The sequence below is a fragment of the Lynx rufus genome, unplaced genomic scaffold (genome assembly GCF_022079265.1).
Source record: "Lynx rufus isolate CCGP_SWC_20201006 ecotype Redwood Valley unplaced genomic scaffold, mLynRuf1.p SCAF_20, whole genome shotgun sequence".
NCBI lineage: Eukaryota > Metazoa > Chordata > Mammalia > Carnivora > Felidae > Lynx > Lynx rufus.
The window spans coordinates 18,229,687-18,257,045 of NW_025814835.1; the positions used below are offsets into that span (position 1 = coordinate 18,229,687).

General features: G+C 47.0%; 1 protein-coding gene across 1 annotated transcript in view; it reads left to right on the forward strand.

The window, feature by feature from the left end:
- Window positions 1-3,361: 3,361 nt before the first annotated feature.
- ATP8B1 (ATPase phospholipid transporting 8B1) overlaps window positions 3,362-27,359 on the forward strand; it is a 66,049-nt gene continuing 42,051 nt past the window's right edge. The window contains exons 1-5 of the mRNA XM_047086319.1: window positions 3,362-3,542; window positions 21,773-21,870; window positions 24,434-24,547; window positions 26,591-26,689; window positions 26,804-26,865. Coding sequence (XP_046942275.1) covers window positions 3,362-3,542; window positions 21,773-21,870; window positions 24,434-24,547; window positions 26,591-26,689; window positions 26,804-26,865 — 554 coding nt within the window. The remainder of the gene's footprint in view (window positions 3,543-21,772; window positions 21,871-24,433; window positions 24,548-26,590; window positions 26,690-26,803; window positions 26,866-27,359) is intronic.

The following is a 27,359-nucleotide window of genomic DNA, read 5'->3' on the forward strand; positions in this document are numbered from 1 at the left end:
AGGATTTCTTCCCAGTTTTTCTCTGGTCGTGCTCTGATGAGAGAGCTAAATGGTTCCCATGTGTGTCTGCATTTTACACACACACGCACACGCACTGCAGAGAACTTCCACTCAGCTCAGAGCTCTGCTTTCCAAGCAGCCCACACAGTCTGGCCTGGGGTGGATGTTCCAGTGCTGAGCTGGCCGGTTATGCAATGCCTTTGCTCACCCTGGATCCCATCCTCCTGGCCGTTGAATCCACTCCTTTGTGTCCGTCTCCTCCCCCAACCTCGAAAGACTGGATCCAGTCTTAGTGTGGGAAATAAGCACGGAGACACTTGGCCGTAATAATGATGAGGGAACCGATCACATACAAAACGTTTCCAGAATGCGCTTAACGCCCCTGACCTGGACACCTAAAAATGGTTAAAGTGGTTAAGTTTATGTTATGTACTACAATAAAAGAAAAATTGTTTCTATAATGGTGCTTTCAGACTCATTAATATCGTACATGTCCCTGTAACGGAGACATGAGATCCTAACTTACGCCACTTAGCAGCTGACCCTCAGTGTCCTTATCTGTAAGATGGGACAATATTATCTATCTCACAGGGTGGTCCTGCTTGAACCACTTCCATTATTTTTGTTCTGAAAGATTGTTGGCAAAAGTTTTGCCGTTAAGAGCTTGGGAATTTTAAAGAGAGCGTATTAAATTTAAATAGCAGCTAAAGCATGGGTGGCAGTATATTACAAAACCACAAATGAGACATGTATGGAACCCCGAGATAGAGTTATTTACTAGCGCACAGAAAATTGGGAGAGCAGGAAAATGTTTCCTTCTGCAATCAAAAGGTTTTTAAACGGAATCCACCTGTGCTTAAGTGTAGTCCTATAATAAATAGTCTAATATGTTACCTCCTGGTGAGAGGCAGATACAGTTTAGAAGTGATTTCAGGAGATGGAAATGCAGGAAGGGATAAATCCCCACACCATTTCATATGTTATCATAAAGGACATTTTTTCTAGTTCTGGAAAGAATTGAAAATCACGAAATCACGTTTGCGTACTTTCTGTCATGTTAGCACTGTATTGGGTATTTACTGTATGCTAGGTACTGAATCGAGCACTTGACATGGGTCATTTCACGTAAAGGATGCGTGACAATTGTTGACGTTTTGGACAGTGAATATATGTCTGAGTAACTGGGACTGTTCTATACATACGGATTGTTAACCCACCTTTCAACTCAACATGTTTGGACTTTTCCAGCGTCATTAAAAACGCTTCGGGTCATGATCTGAATTGTCTCATAGTGTGACGATGTCACAGTTTATTTACACAGTTAGCAAGCATTGGACACCCAAGTTGCTTCTGGGTTTTATGGTTGTAAATAATATTGGACAAAATATATCTATATTATAAATATATACTATATGATAATACATATTAATAATAGATAGTATAAATATTTAAACATTTCATACATGTTCAATTATGGCTATAAAACTTCACAGGTCCAAGATGTTAGATTTGGTACGAAGCATGCAATCAGCTAAGTAGTTCCACTCACGGCAACTAACCCTTGATGAAAACGTATGAGACGCTGTAACAGAAGAGTAGTATATAGAAGATCCCTCCTTGGAAAGCAATTGTTTTGCTGCAAATTTTTTTTTTAAGTAAGCTATACACCCATCATGGGGCTTGAACTCATGACCCCGAGATCAAAAGTTGCATAGTCTACCGATTCAGCCAGCCAGGCGCCCCTTTGTGGCACGTTTTTAATAATTATTGTGCAAGCTATTCAGAGAGTTGTGGTTTTCTCCTCTGTAGAGTAGGAATAACAATAGTACCCTCACCAGGGTCGTGTGGGAAGTTTCAAGGAGCCAATGTCGGTGAAGCAGTTCATGCAGGGCCTGGAGTCCAGTTAGCGCTATATAAATGTGAGCTGCTGTTATTAACAACGTCAGGTACATGGCAATATGATGCTTATATAAATAACGCCAGGCTGCATGGCTATCTTCATGTGACCCATGGTAGTTGTGTAAATATTTTCCTAATATGACTACAGTTGTGCTTATCACTTGTGCATTCACTTTAAACAGCAGCATACACACAAGCACAAATTCCAGATACAGGATGTCGGTGGGGATAGTTAGGAAGAGAGGTGAGGGAGTGCTCCCAGGAAGTAAAAGGTGAGGATCTAAGCCTTAAATGTATCACAGAGTGTGGGGCGCCTGGGTGGCTCAGTCGGTTAGGCGTCCGACTTCAGCTCAGGTCATGATCTCCCGGTTCGTGAGTTCGAACCCCCACCCCCCCCCACATCGGGCTCTGTGCTGACAGCCTGGAGCCTGCTTTGGATTCTGTGTCTCCCCCTCTCTCCGCCCCTCCCCTGCTCATGCTCTGTGCCTCTCAATAATAAATAAACGTTAAAAAAATTTTTTAATGTATCACAGAGTAAAAGCTCAGAATATTAGCATTAGGGGAAACCAGATGTCTTGGGGCACTGTGTCTCAAACTTTGCCAGCAACCCGCAGTAAGAAATGCAATTGCATTAAGACCTACAATGCAAATAAATGTGTGTGTGTTTCATAAGACGGTTTCATCAAACGGTACTGACTCTTAGAACGCCTGCCGTGCCCCGATGCTTTATTAGCTGTTTCATTTTATTTTAATGTTGGTTATGACTTAAATTTATTTTGCTTGGTAGAGACCCGCAATTTGAAATACTACCTTAAAGCTTGTATACGCTTAAAAAAAAAAAAAGTTTGCAGCTACATTTTTGTTCTTAATTCTTGCTCAAGCATGCAATCACTGATGAATGGTTTTCTTCTTTTTTTTTATTTTTTAAAAAGTATAATTTATTGTCATGGTAGCTAACATACAGTGTATGCAATGTGCTCTTGGCTTCAGGAGTAGATTCCCACGATTCATCGCTTACATACAACATCCAGTGCTCATTCCAACATTAATTTTTTTAATGTTCATTATATTTGAGAGAGAGAGAGAGAGAGAGAGAGAGAGAGGCAGAGAATGAGCAGGGGAGGGGCAGAGAGAGAGGGAGACACAGAATCTAAAGCAGGCTCCAGTCTCTGAGCTCAGAGCCCATCGCGGGGCTTGAACCCACAAACTGTGAGATCATGACCTGAGCTGAAGTCAGATGCTTAAGCAACTGAGCCACCCAGGTGCCCCGTGAATGGTTTTGTTCTTATTTGCTTGGTAATTTGAACTTTGGGGTCATTGTTCAGACACACTTGCACGTTCATTTAAATTATGTTCCGTTAAAAGGGCATTGCTACTGGGCGCAGGCAGAAACTGGGCGCGAGTCATAACTCACTCTGGTTTCTCTTTCTTTTAAACCAGGTAGTTCCAGTTTGCCAGCAGGATGAGTTCTGAAAGAGACTCAGAAACGACATTTGAGGAGGATTCTCAGCCGAACGATGAAGTGGTTCCCTATAGTGACGATGAAACAGAAGATGAGCTCGAAGACCAGGGAGCTGCGGTTGAACCAGAACAGAACCGAGTCAACAGAGAAGCAGAGGAAAACCGGGAGACATTCCGAAAAGGTAACCTCACTGGGACCGGAGACTGGGTCCCATCCTTGTCTGTCCTCACTGGGCAGCGACCACAGGTGCACAGGATGGCCAGTCCGCGTTAGGTAGGCCAGGAGGTATCTTCCTCCTCTTCGGATACAGTTGGGAGAACGGGGGCAATGGGCTTGGACAACAATGGGTTTGGACGCTTCGTTCCCAGCGTGCAGGGCTGGTCGACCCACCTGACACGTTCTGTCCAGAAAATGGAAGGTGTTGGTTGGTGTCTACTTTTAGGAGGGACTTGTATGCGGAGGAATTTGCTTGTTACTGCATCAGGAAGCTTGGAGTTGGCACACCTTTGGTTCAGCCGTTTGTGAATATGATTCGGTGTGGGCTGCTTGCTATGAGGGGCAACGGCAAACAGCCCTACCTGCCCAGAATCAGGGCAACGTCGAGGCCCGGTCTGGACCAGGGGTCAGGGCCAGACAGTGACTGTTTTAGGCTCTGTGTGCCACACGGGCTCTGTCACAACGACTCAGCTGTACCAATAGTGCTTAAAAATAGCCGTAGACAGTCAGTCCTTGAGGCCACAGCGGAGTGTACCTTACTTTTATGGGGATGCTTTTCCCGCTGTGGCTTTTCTATTTCGTTTTCTGCTGGTTCTCCCACCCTGGCAAGAAAATGGGGTCTCTCCCTGTGGCGGTTGTGCTCTATGAGGAAGCTGAACCTTTTCTCTTCGGGTCCCAGATTTGCTCCAGGTTTCAGGTTCAAAATATTTCTTCCATGGTCTCTCAAATTCCAGCTGAATAACTTTAGATTCTCATTTCTAGGAATCTCCACGAAATTACTGTTTCTGACTCTCTGGATGTTGCCTCCACAGCCTCAGTCAGAATAACCTCTGGTTCTATCTGGCTTCCCCAAAGTCTCCGTCACTGCCCTTCTGTCCTCCCGGATCCCCCAAAGTCTGCTTCCTTTGTGTCACTCCTTGCTCCCCTCTTTTTTGCTGCCGGGTTCTGCTCCCTGGTCAGCTTGGGGTTGTTTTGTTTTGTTTTGTTTTGCTTTTCAAACTGTTTCACCGGTAGAGAGAGCAACATGCATGAAATGAGACTTTGGGGACGATTCCTCCTGCTCTGGCCAGAGGCTGCCTCTCTCCAGCTCTCCCGTGTAGGGAGGATCTCCACGGGGGAGAACATATGTCCAAATGGGTCCCCTCCGAACCTGGGCCCCAAAACCGGGCAGGCCGTTGATCTATGTATACTGTTTGCCGTCCTTAGTTTTCTGCATCAAACATTTAGAACGATCAGAACTTACTGTAGATTTCCGGCTATCATTTTAAGCTGTCGAATGTTAAGCTTAAGCGCTTTTCTGCCTTGAAGCAGAAGGTATGAAAATCACGGTAGCTGAGCTAAATTAAAATGGAATCACTGCCAGTCTGAACAGGAAATGTGGCCTCTGAATAACAGGTCCAGACTGGATGTTCGAATGGGGATAAAGCTGAAAGAGCCTGACAAATTAGCGGGGAGTTCTAGCTGGCTGCCTCACATCATGAATACGGCGTTTCTTCCTCATTCTTTCCCCCGCTGAACTTCTAAGTTGCCTGTCACAGTCTTGGAATCGCTATCAGATGTGGATATCTGATGAGCTGGCAGAGAACCGGCTCCGTGGGGTTCAAGGTGAACTTTGCTGTTGGCGCTTGGTGCCACGCTATCAGCTGTGTGGTCCGGGACGTAACAAAGGACCGGGGTTGGGTGCCTGCAGAAATGTCAGAGAAGCACGTACTCGGTGGGAACTCTCACCTCTGGTTTTTTTCCAACTCTACCTTCAGATCCAGGTTCTCAGGGCCCTTTCCTGATCGCTCAGTCTGTAGGTCATCCCTCTTGTAGATTTCTACTGTCGGAACGCGGGTCGCCAGGGAGGCCAGACTTGATCTTGGCTCTTCATCGTCTCTTCCAGTGGTGGCTTATATTTCTCGGGGAATCTGGTGGGTCTCATTTCTTTTTCTTTTCTTTTCTTTTTTCTTTTCTTTTCTTTTCTTTTCTTTTCTTTTCTTTTTGAAGATTTTCTTTTTACGTAATCTCTACATCCAATGTGGGGCTCGAACTCACAGCCCCACGATCAAGAGTTGCACGCTCTACGGACAGAGCCAGCCAGGTGCCCCTGCTCGTTCTCATTTCGTAAAACTCCTGTCAAACAACCTTGCTTGTGACTTTTAGAAACACACCTCTACCTGCCCTTCCCCAAAGCACAGAAGACATTCAGTAAGTGCCAGACCTCTCTCCTGCATTCCTTCTTCTGCCCTGCACGCCCCCCAACAGGTCTGCTTCCTCCCCTCCTCCCTCCTTCCATCCTTTCCTTTTTCCTCTGCACCCCTCCTTCTCCCTTCTTAATTGTTTTTCATATTTTCGGTCATTTTCCCAGTTAAGGTCAGCGTCGCTCCTTTTTAAATGACCCTCTGTCTGTCTTGACATTTTCCATGAAGGATAGTTTTCTCCAAGGAATTAATTCTTTAGAAACCAGAGCGTGAGTCACTCTGTGATGTCCTGTCAGGCTGAGGAACACCAGAGGCCAGTGCGCTCTGTAGCAGAACAGCATCTCTTCAACAGCATCCTTTTAGGGCAGAAAGTTGGTTTTTTAAAGATGCCCTAGCCCAGCTGAGCTAAGCAAGCGTTCTGAGAGCTCCATTATGAATGCTTTTCAGTTGAAGGACGTTTGTTGTGAGCTGTGAGGCTTCAGAGCAAGGGTAAGTAAACACGCTGTTAGAATGTGCCACAGAGGGGCGCCTGGGTGGCGCGGTCGGTTAAGCCTCCGACTCCAGCCAGGTCACGATCTCGCAGTCCGTGAGTTCGAGCCCCGCGTCGGGCTCTGGGCTGATGGCTCCGAGCCTGGAGCCTGTTTCCGATTCTGTGTCTCCCTCTCTCTCTGCCCCTCCCCCGTTCATGCTCTGTCTCTCTCTGTCCCAAAAATGAAAATAAAAACGTTGAAAAAAAAAATTAAAAAAAAAAAAAAAAAGAATGTGCCACAGAGGAAGAGATAAACCCACCGATTTTACTGGAGTAATTTTACCCTGAGTTTACTTTGAGCAAGGATTGGGAAGAATTAGTGGGAATGTTTCCCATGCTACGGGATGAACCTTCGTTTCCTGATGAGCACACGGGAGCAGTATTTCCCAGTGTGCATCCTGGGAAACCCTTCTTTTGCAGATGCTCCAAGGCACAAAGATTCTCTAGCCCCTGAGACCAGAAGCTCCGAATTCTTTAACCTCTTCTTGGAGTTTAAGGTTGTCCGTTAGCTGAAAAGGATCCAAGAAATTCATGCACGAAAGAAACCAGTTCAAGGGCGCCTCGGTGGCTCACTCAGTTCAGCGTCCAACTCTTGGCTCAGGTCGCAGTTCATGGGACCGAGCCCCGCATCAGGCTCTGTGCAGACAGCATGGAGCCTGCTTGGGATTCTCTCTCCCTCCCTCTGCCCCTCCCCCGGCTCGTGCACGTGCACATACTCTCTCTCTCTCTCTCTCTCTCAAAGTAAATAAAGATTAAAAAATAATAATAAGCCAGTTTAATTTTATTCAGCCATAGGTTCCTAAAATCCCTTGACTCTAGAATGCTGTGGAGTTTTTTAATTTGCCTTTTTTTTTTTTTTTTTTTTTTTAAACCATCCCACCCGTCCTGGTGTCCGCTAGGTCAACTCAATTCTGTGCCGGCCAGGAACCAGCTTAGAGATGAAGCCCTTGGGAATAAATAAATGCTCGGGATAGCACTGGATCAGTGCAGACTGGCCCTTTCCTCTGAGCCTGGGGATGAGTGAGAAGGCTGTCTCCTGCCTCCCAGGGAGCACTGCTCTCCGACCTCTCCCGTCTTCCTGCTCTGCTGGCTCACAAATCACGGATGTGCTCACTGTCCTACCACAAATTCCTGCCTGAATCCCGCCTTCTGCCACAGTTGGTGTCCTGTCTCCTGTTCTCTTGGCCAAGCTTCTGGAAACCCATTTCTCTCGTACTGCATCCTCTTGGGCCCCTGGATTCCTCCTCTCCATGGGCTGCCCTCTGCCCTCCATGTAATGCTGTCTTAAAAGTCACCAAGAACCCCAGCGCCAAGGCCAGTGAGCTTTCTGTCGGCCGTCATATTCCAACCTGTTTTCCCCGAAGTGCTTGACCTTTGTAACAGTCTCTCCTTGGAGAGTGCTGACCTTGGCAGGAGACACCACCCTCTTGCCCAGCACCCCTCCTGTTTTCTTGTTCCTTTTGAAGAATGTTCACAACCCTCCTTCGTACTCCATTCTCTCTCTACAGGGCTTCCTTGAGCAAGCTAACTCCCTTTAACCTGCTCACCTACCACATCTCTGCGTCACTCTGAGAGGCAAGGTACATGGTGAGGAAGAGGGAGGATGCTGGACTGCTTTCTAGCTGTGTGACCTTGAGGAAAGGGCTTCTCTCTGTGCCTCAGTGTCTCCATCCGTGAAATGGGCATAATGTAGTTGTGAAGGTTAAATCAGAAAATAAAATGGGGCACGTGGGTGGCTCAGTTGGTTGAGCGTCCGACTTCAGCTCAGGTCATGATCTCCCGGTTTGTGAGTTCGAGCCCCGCGTCGGGCTCCGTGCTGACGGCTCAGAACCTGGAGCCTGCTTCAGATTCTGTGTCTCCCTCCCTCTGCCCCTCCCCTGCTTGTGCGCGCGCGCGCGTGCTCTCTCTCAAAGAATAAAGATTAAAAAACAATTTTAAAAATCAGAAAACAAATGTAAAGGATTTAGCACAGCTTCAGGCACACAGTAAATGCTCAATAAATAGTAGCTCTTATTCTCCACTATCCCCTCTGGCCAGTTCCTCCCTTAATGTCTTCCATATCAAAGTGAAAGTGTCTACCCTGCCCTATCATCTCCTCTCATCTGTCCATCATCGAACCTTCTTCTCGACCCCTCTACTTTCTTTTGGGGCACTCAGATTCTCCTGGACCCCCAAGGTTAAAGCTGTGGACTCCTTCTTTTAAACAGCTCCTTCTGTCCCCACATCCAAGGATGATGAATGGTTGGAGAGGTGGATGGGATAAAGAACAGTTCATTTTCCCACCAGTGAATTTGCCCGCATATTGAGGAAATTGGGGGTGATTTAGGGTCAGTCACCCCTGCCTCTGCCATCTTCTAAGCCTTTCCCATGAACACAGCCTTCTCCAGTCTTTTTGTTCGCGGACCTGTGGACTCTCATGCCACTCCCACGTCTGCTCTCCTGGGCCCCAGTGGTTTCTCAGGTGAAGCTGTGGGTCTGGGCTGAAGTAGGGCAGTCTACCTGCAGGAGGTCAAGGCGCAAGTCTCTCGAAACAGAGAAGGCAGAAAACTGTGGAAAAATTAACCCCTGCACACGTACAGCCGCAGGGACAAAGCTAAAGCTTGCAGAAAGAGCCTCACTCATGCAATGACTTGCTCTCCTAATGGATGGACCTGTGGTTCTGCTCCAAGGGCTGGGACACAGGAGCCTGCCCTACTTCCTTGTGAAAAAGGTTGCCTGGGCTGCCACATGAGAGATGAGGAGGAGCTCATCAGGGGAAGGGAGAGGGGAGGCAGGAGGGTCCTGAGTAGGGGAACACATACAGAGGCTCCACGGCAGGAGGAAGGCGGTACGCCTACCACATGCAGAGGAACTAAAAGCCTGGGGAGCAAGGCGGTTATGACAAGAGGAGGTCACTGTGGGCTTTCCCACCAGCTTTTCAGCACCTCTCTCAGTGAGACTTAAAAACTGAGTGACTGGGGCTCCTGGGTGGCTCAGTCAGTTAAGCGTCTGACTTGGGCCTAGGTCATGATCTCGCTGGTCCCGAGTTCAAGCCCCGTGTCAGGCTCTGTGCTGACAACTCAGAGCCTGGAGCCTGTTTCAGATTCTGTGTCTCCCTCTCTTTCTCTCTGCTCCTCCCCCACTCACACTCTGTCTCTCTCTCTCTCTCAAAAATAAATAAACAGTAAAAAAAATTTAAAAATTGAGTGACTATGATAGAGAACAAATGGAGGATTGATCAGGGGAAGAGGGTGGGGGGATGGGCTAAATGGGTGATGGGCATTCAGGAGGGCAGTTGCTGGGACGAGCACTGGGTGTTGCATGTAAGTGATGAATCACTAAATTCTACACCTGAAACCAGTATTACACTACATGTTAATGAACTAGAATTTAAATTAAATCTTGGAAGAAAAGGTACAGTTTGTAGATACCCTGCCCGCCAAAAAAAAATCAAAAGCTGAGTGACTCGTTGTCTATTGCCCATCTTCCAGCTAAGCTGTAAGTGCTACAGGGCCCGGGGGCTAATCTGTCTTGTGCCCCGTTGGGGTCAGGGCACCAGGCTCCGTGCCTGGTACATTGGAGAGGCTCAGTGGGCATTTGTGATTGAACACGTCAGAGAGCTTCACAGGTATGACTAGGGAACCAGGTGAGCGCTTTAGCGGCCTTCCCTGGTCAGGGAAGGCTTCCTGGAGGTGACAATGCCTGAGCTGAGGCCGCAGGAAGTATGAGAGGTAAATCAACCCCAGTGGTGTCAGGAGCGTGGTGTTCCAGGCTGAGGCACCTTGAAGGGAGGCTCCAAGGAGCTGAGCATTCAGGGAACAGAGAGTCAGTTTTGGAACCTAGATGATGGGCCATGCTGGAGTTTGGACATGCTGAAAATAACATGGCTAGATGTGCAGTAGCCGCCTCCCACCGCGGCTTCTGCATAGTCATGCTTGCTCCTCCCAGTCTGGCCTACATGGGGGACAAAGACTTCACTGCACGTGGGATCTGATGCCAGCTCCTTCCACGTGGCTGACGACTCCTCCCCCTTCGGCTCTCGGTGTTGTCTCACTTCCTTAGAGAAGCCTTCTCTGAGCCCCAGCCTGGAGCAGACCCCCTGTAGTATGAGCTTTCCTTCATACCCGTGAGGGCACTTATGATTATATCCTTGAATGACCGTGTGACTCTCTCCCACTAGACTGTTGACTTCATGACAATTGGGGCCATGTTTATTCCATGCAAAGCACATAATAGTCACCCAATAAATATAGTGGGTACGTGGATTTATTTTAGAAATCCCATGTTGGCAAGAGCAGGGAGAAGGGAGTAGACAATAGTCCAAGAAAAACTGGTGAGGACCTAAACCAAGATGGCCGGGATAGAGAGAAGGAGACAGATCATGATGAATGTTAGGGATTTGGGGGCACCTGGGTGGCTCAGTCACTTAAGTGCCCAACTCTTGATCTTGGCTCGGGTCATGATCTCCCAGTTGGTGAGATTGAGCCCCATGTCTGGCTCTGTGCTGTCAGCACTACTTGGGATTTTCTCTCTCCCTCTCTCTCTGCATCGCCCCCATTCACACACACGTGCTCACTCCCAAGCAATCACTCAATCAATCAATAAAATTAAGAAAATGTTAAGGATTTGACATTCACAAGTCCCATTAGATCTGAGGGTCAAGAGAAAAGGAGGCCTGAGGAATAACTTCTGGCTTAGGTGCCCTAGGGGATATTCCAAGTTATCTACTGCTGCATGAAAAACCACTCCAAACTTACTGGCATAAAATCATCATCTTGATGTTCACAGATTCTGTGAGTCCGGAATTCAGACAGGACATGGTGAGTGGTTTGTTTCTGCTCTAGGATGTCTGGGCCCGCAGCTGTGAAGGCTTGAACAACTGACATGATTTGAATCATTTGGGGCCCGGAATCGTTTGGAATGTTCTTCACTCATGTCTGACACCTGAGCTGGGTAACGCAAAGGCTCAGCCGGGTCTGTAGATGGGAGCATCTCTGCATGGTTTGGGCATCTCTATGGCACTGGGCTGCAACGGAGGGTCCCATGAGGGGGGCCACCTGAAGAACGAGCATCCGGAAAGGTCAAGATCAAAGCAGAAGCTGGTTGCAGAATTCAGGCAGCCTCACTTGTGTTGAGCACCTCTTGGTTACGAGAGAGTCACCGAGGCTAGGTCTGATTCAAGGGAAGGGAAATTAGATGCCGTTTGTTGATGAGGTGTAAGAAGGTTACATTGCAGATTGGAAGATATTGTTGCAATGGCCTTCGGAAGTGCTTTCTGTGAAGGTGGATAACAGAGCCGTTTGTAGGGATGAGTAATGCAGGGGGAGGGCCCATCGTAGGTCAAAGAGAGAGCTGTTGTTTTGAGCCTCACTAGTTTGGGATATCGGTGAGACATCTGCTTGTGTTGCTGGGTACCTGGCAGTTAAAAATATTTGATGAAGTGGTAAGAAATGACTTAGAATGGAGCAGCCTTGTTGCTGGGAAGTGATAGCCTTTCAAATCCTTAACCGCGCGGTGATAGACAGCACTGAGCTTCGGTTCCCAGACTGCCATCCCAGTGAGAGTAGTTACTTGACTCCTGGAGTTTGCTGTGCCCATGTAAGTGGCACGGAGGGGACCGAGCGACTGCAGGTAATGGCTGTAGAGTCTCTCCAGTGAGGACATGCCCCTGACCCCTTCCACAAGCACATGTGCACACTCCCACCCAGCACAGCCAGCCGCCAGCACCCGGGCTCCTGGGGTGTTCACTTGCCTGGTTTGCATACCTTCTCGTGCTTGAGGTTAGCAAAGACACGGGACTACTGCGTATTAGAACTAATTCTGATTCTACCGTTTTGGAATTAGGGCCGATTCAAACAGAGGCTCCAGTGTCATTTGTCTTTGATTTTCGGTTAAAGCCGAAAATAGCATCGTGAACAACATCATACAGGGAATGCTAAGCCGCTCCCAGAGCATCTTCTAGGCACCTCTGAGGCGTGTGCCTGGGAGAAGCCGGTTCATTCACACCCAGCTGTTCTTTGCAGGCAGTCCCAAAGACCTTTCTTCCCGGCCGGGTCGAGTGGCTCTCTGTGCTTGAAAATATACAACTGCCTTTCTTTCTCTTTTTCTTTGAAGTCAGCTCTAGGCCCAATGTGGGGCTTGAACTCACAGCCCCAAGATCAAGTATTGTATGTCTACCAACTGAGCCAACGAGGCACCGCAGAATTGCATTTCTTTAAAACTCTCTTCCAACTCAGAATGCTGCTCAACATTCCGCTCAGGGGCGAAATGATCGGCGGTTAAGATGGCAAGTTCAATTGTTAAGGTTTAAACGTATCACTGCGTGCACATCAAGACATACAGAGGAAAAGAAGTTGTCCTTGGTATGATTTCAGATCGGATGTGGCGTCGACAAAACAAAGACACCGTCTCCCTGATAGAAGGGCTATCTTCCGAGAAGAATCTGGAAGTAAGGCTGTGGCTCTCTAGAGCACCTATGAATTAATTTTCACCTGGGATCAAAAAACAGATTAGCCCACTGAAATATGTAAATCATAGAAGATCCATGAAGCATGCTGGGGGGAGAGCTCTGTTCTCCACTCAAGTGGATGCATTGTGAATTTTCGACCATGGGGAAATTCCACGCTGGCTACTTCTTTTTTTGTCCCTAAGAAGCTGTGGCCTGTCTTCTACCGCCTTAGCTTTATGGTCACCATAGCAACTGTCAGCTTATAAAACGAAGGGTGTGTGGGATGTTCCTGGCCGAGTGACGTGTGATGGGGAAAGGAGAGATGAGACTATGCTATCTCATTTTATAGAACTTGCTTGGGAGTAACGTCATTTACGACCGAACCTTGACCAGGAAGCTCTTACTCATGGAGACCAACTTGGCTGTTGTTTTTGTTAGTGCCCGTTTGAAACCCGAGTCTCTAAAGCAGATTTTTAATGATAGGAGTGTCACCTTAGGAAGACACTCACTCTAAGGTGGTGGTGGTCGGGGGGGGGGGGGGGAGAGGGGGGTCTCAATCCCTCGGATGCAGCAGAATCTTGGGTGGAGCGTTTAAACTCCACAGGTGCCTGGAATTTCATTTTAAAACGAATCCCACCGGGTTCAACATCACATCGGTGCAATAGTCTGACGCATCCCCTAGAGCACCTGCTCCTGAGAGCAAGGTCTATTAGCTAGCCTTGCCTGGGTGCTAATTAAATGCAGAACATTGGGTTCCTCTCAGACCAGCCAATCAGAGTCTACTAACAAGATGACTAGTACGCGCATCAAGTTGGGAAAGCACCACGAGAATAAAGATTCTCTGAGGGAGAGAGACGTTAATTTCAAAAGGCAGTCGAAAATTTGAAGTCCTGCCTTGCTCAAACCCTGTGGTATGTTGCTTCCGTGACAAGGGAGGGCTGTCGGGAGGACTGGTCACCCTCAGGTGGGAGGGAAGAAGGAGAAAGACTGAGAAAAAACCCTCCTCCTGAGCAGTGGATGGCAACCTCGCTTGCAAATTAGGATCGCTTGGGACCTTCTCTGGGCTCAGCCCGGACTAAAGCAAAAATCCCTGGGGCTGGAGCCCTGGGCATCAGGATGCGATAAAAGCCCCTCTCGGGGATTCCCAGTTGAAAGAAACTCATCCCGCCGAGTGCATAGGAGTCTATCTGGGATCTTGTTAAATTGCCATTCTGGTGCGTGGGTCTGGGCTGTGTGGCCTGAGGTTCTGCATTTCTAACCGGGTCCAACTTGTCCACACTTTATGTAGCAAGTGCCAAGAACAGGAGCAAAGTTGTGTGTGTGTGTGTGTGTGTGCGCGAGCGCATAAACAAGCCGCAGCATCTGGCCTTTTGCTTTCATTCTCTCAGTGTTTGAGCTCATTGCTTTTCTTTTTTGGGGAGATGGGGTGGAGTAAGGGAGCAACAGAGCTGAATGCTATGAATACACACAAACCAGCAGATAAACATCATTTCTTGACTCGTCGCTCTTGCCTGCCCATGGCTAATGTCTTTCTCGCCTTCTCAAGAGCTGTTCAAACCATCAGTGCTCTCCCGAGGGCACCCACTTTGAGCCACCACCTCTCCATGTGAGAAACTCAAGGCTGTGCAAACTCACTCATCCTTCTGCGCCCCTCCCCTGGGGTGGCCTCCTGTGTCCCCGTTTTTCCTGTGTCATTACCCTCTCTGTCCTGGCTCCTTCAGTCTCCCTCCTAAAACCACCTCCATACTCACTTCCGATGTGATCCATTCACGCTCAGGGTTTCAACCCGAATCTGCATATCCAGTACCTTCCAATCTGTATCTCTGCCCTCAACCTCAGCTTGGAGTCCAGATCTGTTTTTGTGGCTCCTGGATGGTTTCCTTCCCCATCCCCCTCCCCCCCCCATGCATCCTAGAGGTTCTTCAGTTCACCAGCCTCCCAACTAAACTTCCACCTCTGTGTTCTCTAGCTCGCTCTTGGCATCTCTGTCCATCCAGTCACCCAGGCTGGGATCCTGAGGTCACCTTTTTCTCATTTCAAGTTCTCATTCTTTCTTGCCCACATTCAGACAGTTGTCCTATAAGTTCTTGAATCTGTCTGCTATTTCCAGTCCCTTAGTTCTGGCTTGGGCTCACATCAATGGCTGCAGTGGTCTTCTGCCCTGACACTTGTTCCCTTCAAATACATCCCGCTCACTGCTGCTAGTGTGACCAGGGCAAACCGCCAACTGACTGTGGCATTGCCGTCCTGAAGCCCTGTGGCTTGGCTGGGCATCAGAAGCCATGACCACATAGACTTCCATCCTTTCCTGTATTCTTCCCTCTTGATTTATCCCCACTCACCATTCCACTGCCTTTTAGAAAAATATTTTTTTAAATAGTAAATAGAATGGTATAATGACTGTAAGAAATCAAGCAACATACACACTGGCTTTATATGTAAACCTATAGAGGGAAGGAACTGAATTGCAAACGTACTGTTTTGAAAGGTAGTACATGCATTTGGAGACAATTATTGAAGGCAGTGGTGAAAATGAAGTCTCCTTCCGTGCCTCCTCTGTTCCTCAGCCATGCAGTTTTCTTTCCCAGAAAGAAGCTGATGTTGTCAGTGTCTCAAATGTCCTCTTGGAAATATACATACACTTGTAAGTGCAAAGAAGACTTACAGACACGTGCCCTTGCATACCCATAGATCCATAGACACACGTGTGCCAGAATGTGTACGTGCGTGCATCCCTACTGTGCGTCAATTCTGTGTGTCACATGGCTGAAAGCACAGTATGGTACACACCCCCTGCTTTTGTTGCTTAGCGTAATTTGGAGATCTTTCCTCTGAGTCCATAGAAACCCGCCTTTTTCTTTTCTTTTCTTTTCTTTTCTTTTCTTTCTTTCTTTCTTTCTTTCTTTCTTTCTTTCTTTCTTTCTTTCTTTCTTTCTTTCTTTCTTTCTTTCTTTCTTTCTTCAGACTGCTTAGACTTTTGTCATGTCGATGTTTAACCGGCTGCTCGTGGAAACATTTGGGCTGTTTGTAATCTTTCTGATAAATAGGGCTGCACTGAAGAATGCCGAGCCGCATCATTTCTCCCATGTGTGAATGTGTACATGGGGGATCGATTCCTAGAAGTGGGATCGCTCCTTCAGTCCGTGCATGTGTGTGTTAAAATCTGGTAGATATGGGCAAATCGCTGTCCACGGAGACCACCTCAGAGCGCCTGACCCTCCACTCTCTTTTCAACCCAGTGTGTCCTCACATTCCTTACTCTTGCCAACATTGTGCCATTACGAGATAAAAAATTGGTACTTCCCTGAAGAATTACGCTTCTTTTCTACTGAACTTGAGTAGCTTTTCGCGTATTGAAGAGCCATTTGAATTTCTCTTTGTAGGAGAGGTCTATTCATGTCCTTTACCCAATTGTCTCTTCTGTTGTTTGTTGCTTTTTCTTTCTGATGTTAAGCTTTTGATCTCTTTCCTCTGCTGGCTGACTGCAGTCCGTACCCACCCATGTAGCTATTTGGTTACTGGTGTCTAAGCAAGAATTCAGAACCAGCAGTAAGGATGCGGGGCCGGGTGAAGTTTACTTCCTTTTCCAAATGGCAGCAATCAAAGGTTTTGGTGACCGTAGGAACACTCTGAGTATCATGTAGTAACGTGTAGACGTATTGAATACCCATTTACCAAATTCGGGGATGGTTTTGAGCCACAGCTGGTTGATGTTAAATGCATCTCTGGACACATGCATTGATGACTTGACACAACGTTGTTAGTTGATATCTTCCTAGCTTTTTACCGAGGGGACACACGTGCATTTTTTGCCTGTAAATTCATTATTTCTTCTCTTTTCTTAGTCAATATTTTCATTCTAGAAAATGGGACAAGATATCTTCTTTTTTGAAGTAATTTTTAAAATTTTTTAAATATTTTATTTTATTTTGAGAGAGAGCGAGAGAGTGCTAGCACGAGCAGGGGAGAAGCAGAGAGATGGAGGGAGAGAGAATTCTAATCACATGGGACTCGAACTCATGAACCGTGAGGTCATGACCTGAGCCGAAACCAAGAGTTGGATGTTAACTGACTGAGACACCCAGGCGCCCCATGGGACAAGATATATCCTTTTTCTGTAAATTAGCCTTGTGGTCCAAATGTTTTGTAAAGTTCTCTGTTCCAAGTGAGTAATTAATGTTTGATCAAAAAGACAAATCTTTCCGAATGTTATTTTGCTACCCTTCCTAAAGGTATGTGCTTTAGCAGAGCATTTCTCAAACCATATTAGTAGGTGTTCAGTAATTTTAACAAAATGTGCCTGTGGTCACATTGATTTTGAAAAGACTGAATTAAATAAAATTTTAAAAATGCCTTCTTAGAGCCTTTAGTATATTACTGGGTCCATTGAATGTCCAAAGGGGGGAAAAAATAAAGGATGCAGTATTTTATGCTGTCTTTTGCAAATGTATTTGACCACAGACACAGCTTTTGCTTTTTTTATGGCCTCTGCTTGAAATATTCCTCAAGCAATTAGCATAAAACTCAGGGGAGGATTAAGAGAAGGCATCAATTTATTTGCCCTCTGATTTGTCTGAATTATGCCAGGCAAGAAACCTTGTTGGAAATGGGGTTATTGACTGTTTGACTACAATCAGATTTCTAAAATTAACTAGAAAACTCCTGCGGTTAAGCTCAGTATGTTGCAGATGAAGATAACGTGGTTACTTTCTCTGGTCTCCCTAAGATGTTATCAAAAGCATAAAATTAAGAGACCGAGGTCATTTCCAGTAAACGCTCCACGGGTCCTGCTTGAGGCCAAATGCTACTTTGCGTCAGAGGCGTCCACACCAAAATGGCTGGGGATGAGGTGTGGTGCTGGGACAGACAGAGGAGCCACTAGCTGGGGGGTTTAATGATGAGGGAAAAAGAGCCAGGAGGGGGACCAAAGAATCCAGCTCATTACAAGGGCGGCTTATTCTTTCCTGTTGAGTTTTTCTGAGATCGATTTTCATCCCTTCCCTTTGGCCTTTTCTTGATTCTTGAGGAATCCTGTCAACGTTTTTTTCTCAGCCTTCCTGAATCTTAGAACAGCGGCTCAGTGAAATTCTGGAACACTGGTGCCTGGAGGTGTGTCTTAAGTCATCAGCAAGCCAAAGTAAACCCCTAAAAGCACATGCATTTTCAAATTTCCCTGACATAGAATAGATTTAGGATTATCCCATAAAATATCCATTTTACCTACTTTTATTTAGGTGTCCTATTTGAGTGGAAAAGAAATGCTCTGATTGCATACGTTATATTCTGATTGCATAGTAGATAATGCACATTGCAGTAGAGCTTATGAGTTGTCTTATGGTTCCAGTTTAATCTTCCCATTTGATAAAATTGCACTTTAGCTACAGAGGTGCTGGGAGCTTCTGCGTTTGCAATGACACGATCATTATGATTGCCCGATGAAGGGCAGCCAAAATGATGCAAGAGGAGTTTTCAGTAATGGTATTGTGGTGTTTAAAGAAGGAACAAGGTTAATTATTTGCATTCTTCAGCAGTCCACGCTTGTCCCTTTTGCAAAATTATCTGTACTTCCGATGAGGGAGAAGTCTAGAAAGTGAATCATTTGAAAAAACGTAACACATTATTTTTAAAAGTCTATCTTTGTTGTGATAATTATATAAGATGGATACTTTTAGAATTCTTTACTTGAAAATGTTTTTTAATATCTTCCCGTCTCCAAAACTAGTTGAGTCCCGTTAGTTGTTAATTTCCCTCCCTTACCAGTTTGCAGGGGGGGAGGGGTTCATCAAAACTGGGCTCACCCACACATGTGTATCCCACGGTCGGGGGCGGGGTTGGTCTAGCGTGCACGTTCAAACACAAGTCACTGGAGAACCTAATGCCAAGGAGGTGCTTCCTCGATTTTTCTTCGCGATTGATAGCATCCGGTCTTGAGCCTTCATAGCAGTGGATGCTTATGCCTCTGCCTTCCCGTTAGGAAACCAAGCACAACCTGATATTTGGCTTCCGCCGTTCCTGGTGGAAAGGTCAACCCTATGCTCATAAGCAACCGTCTGACGTCAGCTCGTGGGCAGCGTTCTCAGGGTGGTTTGGAGCACAGGTCACAAGAGAAGGCCCAGTCAGGACAGCAAAGTGGACAGAGTAGCCGGACTACTTGGCCCCATGCCTGACACACGCTAAGCACTGAACATGTGTTAGCCACCGACCTATGCATGATGGGACTGAAGAAGTCAGGAGTAGATGGGCAAAGACAAGCCAGGTGGGTGGAAATATTTTTCCTCTGCGGAGGTAGCCTGACTGCCAGGTTCATCATCTCTATGTTAGAGAGGTCCCTTGAGCTGAAATTTCCATGAGGTGCTGGGCTCCATCAATAGGTGATCCATTGAGATAAAAAGGACTTGAGCCAGAGATAAACTAGACCTCACCTTGTGAGCTGTGCCTTTCCTATTCATTCGGAAGGTCTGCAAGCATATCCTCCGGGGGGACTTTCAGCGTGTCATGGGAGGCCCCGGCCTGTCCCCAGAGAGCTGCCCAGTGTGGTGGTTGCAGGCCCAGAGACTACCTGCGAACCTGCTGCCCAAGCAGCTAAACGTGCAGTAGTGGGACCCTTATTTCAGCTCTGCACAGTGAAGGCTCCATAAGTGGACAGGCTGGAAGCCAAGGAGTCTCCCAGCCCAGTGCTAACGCTCGGAAGGAAAGAAGGGAGGACCAAACCCAGTTGGAGGAGCTCCTATCACCACGGGGTAGGTGACAATGCTATAAGATAGGGTGGCAGGTCAACTCAGAAACCCACCTCCAATGAGTCTTCAGCTAGCTGTGGAGCCACTAGAGAGGACAGAAAGAAAGAAGTCTGGATCAGCCCAGGAAGCAGCAGCTGCAACCCCACCACAAAGGACCCCAGGATATTTCACAAACCAGGGAGGAGCCCATCTCCTGCTGATTCTGGAAGAGAGCCACGGGGTTGGCTCTCCACTGAGCCACGTCAAAGCCAGCTCTAGCACAAAACAGTGGTCCCACCGTGAGACAGAGAGGTGTTGGTTCCGAGGCTGTGGAGGGAGGAACGTGGAGACAGCAGAGGGTAGCCAGGGGCTGGGTTTGGGGAGCAAGGGGGCCCGTAAACTTGGAGTCTCATTAAAAAGGAGACAGAGGAGCAAGCTACTGTGGGGGCCCAGGCTCGGAGAAGAGTTGCTGGAGCCCGTGCCAGCTTTCCTTTCTGCAGGTTAGATAAACAGAGAGACCATCTCAGGATGGAACAGATCTTCTGTTGGAATCTCTGTGTCCCACAGGCAGCGGCAATTTCACAGTGGGCTGATGGTGCGATGTCACCATGGTGTAGCTTGAGTCCCCTGTCTCCGGTCAGAAGACCCCAACCTCACGTTCATGCTCTTTAGAGCCAGTGCGAGGACGCTGCCTTGCTTCACGCCTTCCCGACTGGTTCCCCAATGCTGTAGCTGAAGTCCTACCGTCACCACCTGCCTCTCCTCTCCTTTCTTCTCTCCCCACCGCCACCCCCCCCCCCCACGAAGGGGTCCTCAACATAGACCGGACTCCTGTCCTCTCAAGGGACAGTCGAGAGAAGGAGGAGGGGTGCAGGAAGTTTATGGGCAAGTAAAAGAGGAAAGTTATCACCCAGACTTCCCACTCCTAAGTAGATACCTGGGGGAAAAAAAAAATCTTATGAGTTCCAGAGAATGTTTATTATTATAGCAAAATGATTCATAACAATAGCAAGACGCTAGAAACACCCAAACTATTCACCAACAGAAGAACTGATCAATTTTGGCATATGCATGATGCTAGAAAACAGCGGCAATGAATAGTATATTTTATACTACACTACATTAGTGTAGATGAAAGTTATAGTATTGCGAGCGGAAAAGCAATTCACAGAAGAATACAAGTGATACAGCTCAAAACCGGCCTGAGCAACTTATTTTGGGGGATACATACCTGATAAACCTATACGGAAAAATAAGAGGGCAAAGATAAGCACATCTGATAAGCACAGATGTTAGGAATGTCATTGGCTGTAGGGGGGGAAGTAGGAAGGACGTGATCTCAGAGTTGGGAATTGCCCTGTTGAACCAGTAGACAACATCTGCCAGTAAGAGTGGAGAAAACTACCCCCAAGAAGAATCAGGTCAGAAAGAGTGTGGGGAGGGGTGAGGGGTGGATTAGGAGAAGTGTTTTATGAGACACCTGTCAGGTGAGGAATGTTCCCCCCGGCAGTAGAGATGCTATGGACTTTCTCAGATGCCTTGGAATTTAGACATGCCGATGGAGTGGACCGAGTCTGCTCAGTACTGTGTCTGTGACACGAAGCACATGAGGTAAAGCAGCACGTGCTGATCTGTGCACAAGACTCAAAAGTGTTGGATTAGTTGGGTGATGTCCTTTTTCTTTGATTTTTTTCATTCCCTCGATACTCGGTTACTGATCTTATAAACCAAACGCATGAGTCTGGAAAAAATAATTTGACTTAACTTAGCTGTGACCTTCCAGGGGCTCTGGGATTTTGTTCGGGCCATGTTTAAATGAGGATTACTCTTTTGGAATTCCAATGTTCCATGAACATTCTATGAATCACAGCATGTCCGTTCATTGGCTAGGGCTGCCATCACAGTTGCACAAGCTGGGTAGCTTCAACCGCAGAACCTTACTGTCTCACCGATTCGGAGACTATAAATCTGAGGTCAAGGTGTGGGTACAGTTGGTTCCTACTGAGGCTGTGAGGGAAGGGTCTGTTCTAGGCTTTTGTCCTTGGCTTGTAGGTGGCCATGTTTTCCCACCAGCTCCCAACTGTGCATATCTGTGTGCAAATTCGCTTTTTTTTTTTTTTTTTTTAAGAAGGCCATCGCCTTATTGGGTTGGGGTCAACTCTAATGACCTCACTTTAACACGATCACATCTGCAATCACCCTATTTCCAAATAGTCATACTCTGAGGCCTGGAGGAGGAGTTTGGACTTTACCAGATGAACCTGGGAAGCTCACGGTTCAGCCCACAACAATACGCTAATTTTATGCTTGATGGACTACTTTTCTCTTTCTTTTTAAAAGATTGTACATGGCAAGTCAAGGCAAATGATCGAAGCTTCCATGAACAGCCTCAATTTATGAACACAAAGTTCTTTTGTATGAAGGAGAGCAAATATGCGGTAAGTGGATATTAACTTTCTAAATTTAAAAAAAGTGTTTTTTAATGTTATTATTTATTTTGGGGAGTGGGGGGTGGGAGGGAGAGCGAGATCGAGAGCAAGCAGGGGAGGGGCAGAGAGAGGGAGACACAGAATCTGAAGCAGGCTCCAAGCTCCGAGCTGTCAGCACAGAATGACGTGAGGCTTGAACCCAGGAACCATGAGATCGTGACCTGAGCCGAAGTCTGACGCTTAACTGACTGAGCCACCCAGGCGCCCCATGGATTTTAACTTTCTAGCTCATCTTCGCTAAGAGCCAGTTTTTTCCAATAGCCATCATGCTTAGCAACTTCGTGGGACACGTGCCTTCCAGATAATCCCTGGCCTGTTGTATTGATTATCATTGTCCGTCGTATAGAATATCATTTTTATTCATCACTTTGAATTTAATAAAGGTGAGTAGGGGTAGCTTGACACAAGCCAGAACACAATTATGCAGATTGAAAAGTTCCCTGTGTGCGTGCAGAGCTCTCTTAATGTTTTATAGAAGAATATACAACAGTGTCACAGAAACGTTATGTTTGAAAGTAATAAGAATTTGAAAGGAATCTTAAGAACCTATTTCCCCCTTTTCTGCCTGTGATAGATTTAGAGACCAAAGATCTTTTCACCCCAGAAGTCCTTATTACCTTTAAAATACGATCGGGGCACCTGGGTGGCTCAGTCGGCCGAGTGTTTGACTTCGGTTCAGGTCACTATCTCACGGCTCGTGAGTCTGAGCCCCACGTTGGGCTTGGTGCTGACCGTGCAGTGCCTGCTTTGTATCCTCTTGTCGCCTTCTCTCTGCCCCTCCCCTGCTTTCTCTCTCTCTCACTCTCGAAAATAAACATTAAAGCAATTATTTTTTTTTTTATTATTTTTTTAAAAAAATTTTTTTTTTCAACGTTTATTTATTTTTGGGACAGAGAGAGACAGAGCATGAGCGGGGGAGGGGCAGAGAGAGAGGGAGACACAGAATCGGAAACAGGCTCCAGGCCCCGAGCCATCAGCCCAGAGCCCGACGCGGGGCTCGAACTCACGGACCGCGAGATCGTGACCTGGCTGAAGTCGGACGCTTAACCGACTGCGCCACCCAGGTGCCCCTAAAGCAATTATTAAAAAAATAATCCAATATGATCAAGGGTCCCCCGTCAGGTGCGTGCTTACACGTCGTAACGTGTCTTTTAGTCGCTAGGACAGCTGTAGCAGAGCCACAGACGGGCTGGTTTAAGACAACAGAAATGTATTCTCTTACAGTTTAGGGGCCATGAGTCCAAAATCAAGGTGTCAGTCCGGTTGGTTCCTTCCGGAGGGTCTGAGGCAGCGTCTGTTCCAGGCTTCTGTCCCGGCTTCTGGAGGTTGCCGACAATCCTTGGCCTTCCTTGGCTTGTGGACGCATCCCTCCACTCCCCGGCTCTGTCTCCACACAGCCTTGTCCCCGTGTGTCCCTATGTCTGTGTCCACTTGTCCTCTCCTTCTTCTTCTTCTAAAGGCAGCAGACATTGGATGAGGGCCCACCTTCATCCAGCATGACGTCACTGTGACTTGATTACAGCTGCAAAGACCCCATTCCCAAATAAGATGATCATGGCTATTGGAGTTAGGACGTGAGCATATGTTTTATTTTTTTTTTTAATTTTTTTTTTTTCAATGTTTATTTATTTTTGGGACAGAGAGAGACAGAGCATGAACGGGGGAGGGGCAGAGAGAGAGGGAGACACAGAATCGGAAACAGGCTCCAGGCTCCGAGCCATCAGCCCGGAGCCCGATGCGGGGCTCGAACTCACGGACCGCGAGATCGTGACCTGGCTGAAGTTGGACGCTTAACCAACTGCGCCACCCAGGCGCCCCTGAGCATATGTTTTAAAAGGGGCACACGATTCAACACACAACAGTGTCTTTTATTTTACACAGTAGACTTCATCCCCCTTCAGTAAAAGAGTGTTCCTTTTCCAGCATCGTCGTTCGGGCTGACGTCTCCCTTTGCCTTGTTTTCTTTTTTTTTATTGTTGTTTTTAATGTTTGCTTATTTTTGAGAGAGAGAGAGAGAGACAGAGCATGAGCGGGGTAGGGGCAGAGAGAGAGAGGAAGACACAGAATCCAAAGCAGGCTCCAGGCTCTGAGCCGTCAGCATAGAACCTGACGGGGGGCTCGAGCTCACGAACCATGAGATCATGACCTGAGCTGAAGTCGGACGCTTCACCGACGGAGCCACCCCGGCACCCCTGCCCTATTTTCTAAGAGGCTCTGAGGAGTCCAGGAATCTTTCAGCCGTGTCCGTTTGCTCAGTCAGATTTGCCACAGAGACCTTTGAAGTGAAATGTCTGCTGCTTGTTGCTGTCTCTGACCTAAGCCTCCAAGGAGTCATTCTGAGGCCTGATTAGAATTGAAAGCGTAAAGGAAATCTCGGTGTCTTCCTGGCCCATGTCCCTGTGTCCCTGTGGGCCATCAGGCTTTAGTGATTTTCACAGGGGTGTATACATCAGGATAAAAGCGCGGCCCCGTGTAGAATGACCCTTTCATTTTTTTTTTCTTTTCCCAACAGAGTAACGCAATTAAAACGTACAAGTATAATGCCTTTACCTTTCTACCAATGAATTTGTTTGAGCAGTTTAAGAGAGCAGCCAATTTCTATTTCCTGGTCCTTCTTATCTTACAGGTAATGCCCTTTGATATCTTAAATCTGTTTTGAGTTATGATGACTCAGTAACATTTAAGTTGTGGACACATGTAATCTTAAAAGTTGTTGTATTAACAGCAGGCTTTTTCCACACAAGGAAATAGTGCCTCATACAGAACCAGCTCGACAATGTTAAATAAACAGGGAAAGGAAGCAAATGGAAAGAGTTTAATTCTATATTTAAAAAAAAAAAAATCAGTCGCATACTAATGTGAATGTTAAAACTGGTTTCCCTGAAGTGAATACAATTAAAACCTTCACACTGTACAATTATTTGTACCCTAAAATTCTATTTATTGTGTGCCTGCCCTTTGTTTTTCATGTAGGTGCTTAATTTCGTCAAGAATATTATTTATTTGTACCAATGTTTGGGTCATAATTCTCAATAGATTATTTTTGTGAGTTGGTTTTTGTGTTGACAAAAGGCCTATTCCTTTCCTGAGGCTGTTTTTTCTTTTTCTTGATTGTGGCAAAGGATCCACTTATCTAGAGAGTGTTAATTTTACCTATCTAGAAATCGTTGTTATAATCGAGGGAACTCTACACCCTCTAGTTACCAGACTATCAACCTTTAGCACTTGACAACAAGCCTTGGATTTGGAAAACCGTCTCATCTGCTGGGATTTACCGAAGAGGGTTTCACGCAAATGGGAACATGTGTGTGTCCGGGTGGGGATGGGGGAAGCAGGGGGCGGCGAGGAAGCAGGAGGGAGAACCGGATCCCCAACAGATTTAGTAGGATATGAGATCTACTGGCTTGGCAGTATAGAATGTTCCTGTTACCAAGAGGGACCTCTGAAACCAGCCCACGTGGAGACAAACACTGAAATTTGAAGGTACTGCTATGTCATAAGTGGGCCAGTCTTCCCTTCTTTCCTTCTAGCAAGGAAAAGGGGGGAGTTACATTGATAATACTGTGGCAAATGATCGTTCTCTCTTTCGACCAACCCCCAATCATCTTCTCTTAAGATCTAGCCATTTAAGTTAAAGTGATAGTAATAGCTTTAGACAGCCCTTCGCTGGTTACTTCACTTAATTCTTGTACTCTGTAATGTAAATGCTATCATAACCTCCATTTTCAGAGAAACTGAAGCCCGTGAGGCACCGGAGCTTGTTCAAAGTCCCAAAGCCCTAAGCGAGAGAGTGGGGCAGGACTTGGATCCAGGAACTTCACCGCAAAGCCTGTCATTTTATTTTTTTAATTTATTATTACTTAAAAAAAAAATTTTTTTTAACATTTATCCATTTTTGAGACAGAGAGAGAGCCTGAATGGGGGAAGGTCAGAGAGAGAGGGAGACACAGAATCTGAAACAGGCTCCAGGCTCCGAGCTGTCAGCACAGAGCCCGACGCGGGGCTCGAACTCACGGACCGCGAGATCGTGACCTGAGCCGAAGTCGGACGCCCAACCGACTGAGCCACCCAGGCGCCCCCAGCCTGTCGTTTTAACGACTACGTCATGTGACCTGATGATCCGTAGGATGGTTACAAGAGATCTTTACTAAACTCGCTTCCCAATCTTTTGTTCCAACTTCAAGGCTGTCTTGATGGAGGCAAGGCTTCCTCCGAGGCCCAGCGCAATCACTGGCTTTCAGAGGCAGCTACTACCTGTTGCCGTCCTTGCCTCCATCATGAGACCCTCAGAGACCCCTGGCTAAGCAACCAGCAGTGGACAGCCTGCTACATGCATTCCCTATAAAAGCTGAAGGACTACTTGTCCCAGCTCCCCACATGGCCCTCCCTCCCGTTAGTTACGATTTTCACAAAGAGTTGGGAGCAGTTCTCTTTTAGCCCCCCTGGTGTCCAGTTAAGGTGGCAATGAGACAATTTCAGGAGCCACTGTTCTCTGGGGCCTGTTCCAGGAGGCCATAAGCTAGAGAGGGTGGCAAGAAGGTGGTCAGCTGGAGGCTTCGGTGACTTTCCTACCTGCGCTACAGGACGTAGGCTTGGAGGTTAGAATCAGCAGTTACCTGTAGATGCCGTGCCTTCGTGGGCACACACGTCTACCTTGTATTTCTTTCAGGCAATTCCTCAAATCACGACCCTGGCATGGTACACCACCCTGGTGCCCTTGCTCCTGGTGCTGGGCATCACGGCCATCAAAGACCTGGTGGACGACGTGGTAAGGATTTCTGGGGCAACTTTCTCCTCCCTGCTGTGAGCTTATCTTAGTTTGGCGTTAATATCTCATGTTTGGAGAATATTCAAATAACCTTTGCCCTCCTCTCTTCTAAAGGCTCGCCATAAAATGGATAATGAAATCAATAATAGGACGTGTGAAGTCATTAAGGATGGCAGGTACCGTGTCTTCCTTAACTTAGTTACAAGAACAGAACGGATAAGTATGTCTAGAAACATACTCAGAGATAACCATTCCAAACTTGGAAGTCTATTGGCACAGCAGCCTTTTCGTTGTAAGAGTCTCTCTTAACTTACTAAGACTTGGTACCCTCCTTGTGACCCAGGGGCTACAGCCAAACTGTGTTGTGGGCACTCGTCCTTTGAGCCCCGTGGCATCAGCACTCGTGTGTTTTCATGGCTCCTTCAGCCTGGAGCTCCCATCTCTGTTGTTCCCAACTTAGGTGTTCCGGGACTTGGCTCGAATGTCTTGACCCTCCTTTCCTGGTTCTCCCTTCACTGTGCAATCAAGACCTTGTCGCTCTCATCTTTCTTATCAGAATTATTTGTGTGTGGGCGGGGGGGGGGTGGGTGCCTGGGTGGCGCAGTCAGTGAAGTGTCTGACTTCAGCTCAGGTCACGATCTCACAGTCTGTGAGTTCAAGCCCCGTGTCA